Source organism: Notamacropus eugenii, chromosome 7 (assembly GCF_028372415.1).
Source record: "Notamacropus eugenii isolate mMacEug1 chromosome 7, mMacEug1.pri_v2, whole genome shotgun sequence".
Classification (NCBI taxonomy): domain Eukaryota; kingdom Metazoa; phylum Chordata; class Mammalia; order Diprotodontia; family Macropodidae; genus Notamacropus; species Notamacropus eugenii.
Window position 1 is genome coordinate 103,850,323 of NC_092878.1, and position 3,867 is coordinate 103,854,189.

Genomic DNA, 3,867 nt, shown 5'->3' on the forward strand with positions numbered 1-3,867 from the left:
TTCACCCCCCAGCCTTTCTCTCCTCCCCCACCCTCCGGCATTATTAAAATTTAGCCCAATGAAACCATTCATACTTTTCAATGGACATTTTCGTACAGGATAATAGGCTACAAATTGAGCTTCTTCCCACTGCAAAGAGGGAGACGAAGGGGGAGAAGGAACAAAACAAAACAAAAAAACCCACAAACGTGGCGGGGTGGTGGTGGGGGATAGCGTCGCGTGCCAAAGGGCAGCGGGAGGGGCGAGGCAGCCCGGGAGCCTCGTGTGCCAGCCCCAGCCCCAGCCCCACACCTGCCGGGGTGTCCGACAAATAAAGCGGGGTAAACAAAAAGCAGAGCGATGGACGTGTCACCAAGTCGTGTGAGAAAAGGCTGAGAACAAACGGGGCGACTCCGTCTCCAAGAGCTCTCCCTTGAACTCGGCGGAACAGCCTATTAAAGGCTTACTTAATTACTTTAATGACTCTGGACAGGCTTTAAAATGCACTCGGCGCTTGGCTGGCCGGCTTGCTGGGATTTGTAAACAGGCGATCGTGTGAGCCAGGGCGGTGGGACTAAAGAAGGGAGCTGGGTTTTGTGAGTGCACCCGCCCCCCGGTGCCGGCGGCTGCTGCGCCCCTGCGCTCCGCTGGCTGCAGCCGAGGCGGCTGGAGCCCCGGCTTGCACACGCACACGCACACAGGCTCCAGTCTGATGCGTCCTTTTCCCGCCCGGGCTGTTGCCATGCAAATGTTATCCTTGGCAAGATCACGTGTCCTTTGAAGGGCCACGTGGATTAACAAAGCTGATCTGCCCCTTCCAACCCACCCCCTTGGCTGCTAATTTTTTTTTTTTTTTTACTTCTTTAAAACTGATCTTTAATGCATACATTCCCCAAACGCAGCTCCTCTAATCCTATGGAATAATTCAAACCATGAATGCACTCAGTTCCCCCTAAATGATCGCTTTATAAAGCAGCCCCTCCGAAGTTGGGAGGCTGCAGTCTACCTGAAGCACTTGAGAAAGCACACGAGGAGGAAGGAGGAGCGGGTGACTTCTTTCCGGAGGTTTCTTCCAAGGATGTCTGACAAGCTGAAGGAACGCAAAGTGAGTTGGAGTTCCATAGAGCGGTCCTTGCGCCCTGGTGTTGGAGGCGTCTGGATTTGCACGTTCCTCGCCTTCTTGTGAAAGGCTACTCCCAGTCTGGACTCGTAGAGTGTATTTGAGCAACCCTCCTGGAGTATGAGGGTGCGACTAGAGGGGTAAAAACCTAGAATCTGGGACCCAGCAGTGAAATCAAGCATCAGCACACTGGGCCTCATTTCGAGATAACTCAAGCAGGAGGCATGGGAGTTTGGCTGAACTTGGTAGAGGAGGCAGGAACCCTAGCCACTCACTCATGGGAAGTGATCGTGGTTCTCTCTCTTCTCCAGTCCCAAGGCACATAGGCTCACAATTCTTTGAACATTTGGAGAGTTTCATCTTTTTATATATTGAACATCTGGAACACTGGGGGGAAATGAAGAAATGACACCCGGCTCTGCCTTCTCATTTCTCTGTTTCCCTGCCCTCTCCTTGCTTGACTTCCGAGGGCCAGAGGCTGAAAATACAAAACCATGCCCCTCCAATTTTTTTTTTCTTTTTGCAGAGGACCCCAGTTTCCCATAAAGTTATCGAAAAGCGGAGGAGGGACCGGATCAACCGCTGCTTAAATGAGTTGGGCAAGACGGTGCCCATGGCTCTAGCGAAGCAGGTAAGGACAGCAAGCGAACCAGACCCAGGTGAGAGAAGGGACTTTTAAAGGGCCTGGGCCCCTGAGCCACAAATCCAGGACCGAGTCATCTCGCCCCTCTGGAAGTGGTCCTAAGTGCGGCAGCACCAGCCTTCAGTCCTGGGGTGACCGTCAGGACCCACCAAGTATCACATAGGCTCTTGGGAGCAGGATCCACCTGGTACTTTTTCCTAGCTATACACATCCAGTACCAGGTGGTTGGACTTACATGACCTTTATTCTCTTCTGCCTCCTTCCCAACCCCGGGCCTTGGCTGACCCTCCATTTGCTTCTCTTTGTAGAGTTCGGGGAAGCTGGAGAAAGCAGAGATTTTGGAGATGACGGTACAGTACCTGAGAGCCTTGCACTCCGCTGACTTCCCCCGGGGAAGAGAGAAAGGTAGGCACCCATCTGAGTTACCTAGAACTTTGTGGGACACGGTGCAGACCACTCAGTGACTTTCAGGATAGGACCTAAGTGTCTGATTCCTGGTGGAGCGTGGGGCATACTTCTTTTAATCTACATCCTCCCCTATATACTTGTGGTAAACAACACACGCACGCACACGCGCGCACACACACACACACAGACATCAAATTTGTCCCTCAGTTCTCTTTCCCCTCAATCAAAGAGTGGGGGACAGAGTGATGGATAATCATGTAGTTTACGTTTGTGAATGAAAAGGTAGACGGTTTGTTACTCTTTCCTAGATGTAGGGAGGATTTCAGACTAGGTGCTGGGATGACTGGGATGGAAACTTTGACGAGAAAATGAGAGGCTTTGTGAAATTTGTTTGTGATGACCACAGGAGATCATTTTCCCCTCCCCTCTCCATCATCACTCATGGACCATAAACTCTAAGGGGGCTGAGAAAGGGTCTTATCTATACTAAGATTGTGCCCTCCTCACAGGGGGCACAATAAATAAATGCTTGATAAATCAAGTTTTGGCAAAAGCTCTGATTTAGAGTCACTAGAGCTGAGGGAGTGGCCTCTGCCACCTTTGTGACTTTGGGTAAGTCACTTAACCTCTCTGGGCCTCAGTTTCCTCATCTGTCATGAGGGGGTTGGATAACATGACGTCTAAGGCCCTTCCCAGCTCTAAGTCTATGATCCTATGAGCCTAGAGAACCACAAGTCGAGGGAGAGGAGTTCATCTTTGCTCGTTCGCTTTTTATCACTTCTTTCTTGCCTCTCCAGCAGAACTTTTAGCGGAATTCGCCAACTACTTCCATTACGGTTACCACGAGTGCATGAAGAACCTGGTGCACTATCTGACTACGGTGGAGAGAATGGAGACCAAGGACACAAAGTACGCGCGAATCCTGGCTTTCTTGCAGTCCAAAGCGCGGCTGGTCACCGAGCCGGTGTTCCCTTCATTAGGTTCCCTCCCCGAGACAGACTTCTCCTACCAGCTTCACCCAGCTGGCCCTGAGTACCCTGGACACAGCCCGAGTGAAGCCTCGGTCTTCCACCAGGGGCCTAGTCATGGCCCCTTCTCCTGGCCCCACGGCCCTGCCCGCAGTCCCACCTTGCCCTACCTGCCCAACACTCCGGTGGCCCTCTCCAACCCGACTCAACCGCACAGTCCATTCCTGGCCCCAGTGCAGGGACTGGATCGTCATTATCTCAATTTGATCGGCCACTCCCACCCTAACACCTTAAACCACCTGCACACTCCTCAGCACGCCCCAGTGCTATAACCCACCCGAGGCCCAGACCTCGGTGCTCCTACGGATTCATTCCCTGACTTGGGCACAGTTAGGAGAAACACTGTATATTGTACAGATGGAAATATATTGCACACAATCAGAAGGGGAGGGAGAAGAAGAATAGTTTGTCCTTTGAAGGTTTCCTCCCTCCCTTCTCTCCCTAATAAATAATTTCTGAGAAAGACGTTCCGGGAGAAGGTTTTTTCGATTTGTTACCTTCGTCTCCCGTGCCGTGCGCCTTCTCGGAGGTAGTGGTGAGCTGGACTTGGTCGGGATAAAGGTGAAGGCTGTTGGGGGGTTGGGTGAGGGGTAGACTGCTGTGGTTGCTCCTGGGATGCAATGAGGGGGTGTCGAAGTGCTTGGGCTTGGAGATTGGAAAGGATGCTATTTGGGCTAGAAGGGAGGATG

The 3,867-nt window shown here is 52.0% G+C and overlaps 1 protein-coding gene across 2 annotated transcripts; it reads left to right on the top strand.

The window, feature by feature from the left end:
* The first annotated feature begins 820 nt into the window (after positions 1-820).
* HELT (helt bHLH transcription factor) lies at positions 821-3,643 on the top strand. Of its 2 annotated transcripts, none has more exons than XM_072624457.1 (4): positions 821-1,084; positions 1,626-1,730; positions 2,051-2,147; positions 2,951-3,643. In XM_072624457.1, the coding sequence occupies exons 1-4, from the start codon at positions 1,058-1,060 to the stop codon at positions 3,448-3,450; spliced, it is 729 nt and encodes a 242-aa protein (XP_072480558.1). In that variant the 5' UTR covers positions 821-1,057; the 3' UTR covers positions 3,451-3,643. The 2 variants fall into 2 exon arrangements, with proteins under 2 accessions (XP_072480558.1, XP_072480557.1); XM_072624456.1 differs by having other exon boundaries at positions 983-1,084; positions 2,948-3,643.
* Positions 3,644-3,867: the final 224 nt, after the last annotated feature.

Excerpts from the sequence above, each read along its gene's own strand:
- HELT (XM_072624456.1), top strand. The coding sequence starts at position 1,058 with ATGTCTGACAAGCTGAAGGAACGCAAA. Across the intron at positions 1,731-2,050 it reads CCATGGCTCTAGCGAAGCAG|AGTTCGGGGAAGCTGGAGAA; the intron begins GTAAGGACAGCA and ends TTCTCTTTGTAG. Across the intron at positions 2,148-2,947 it reads CCCCCGGGGAAGAGAGAAAG|CAGAACTTTTAGCGGAATTC; the intron begins GTAGGCACCCAT and ends TTGCCTCTCCAG.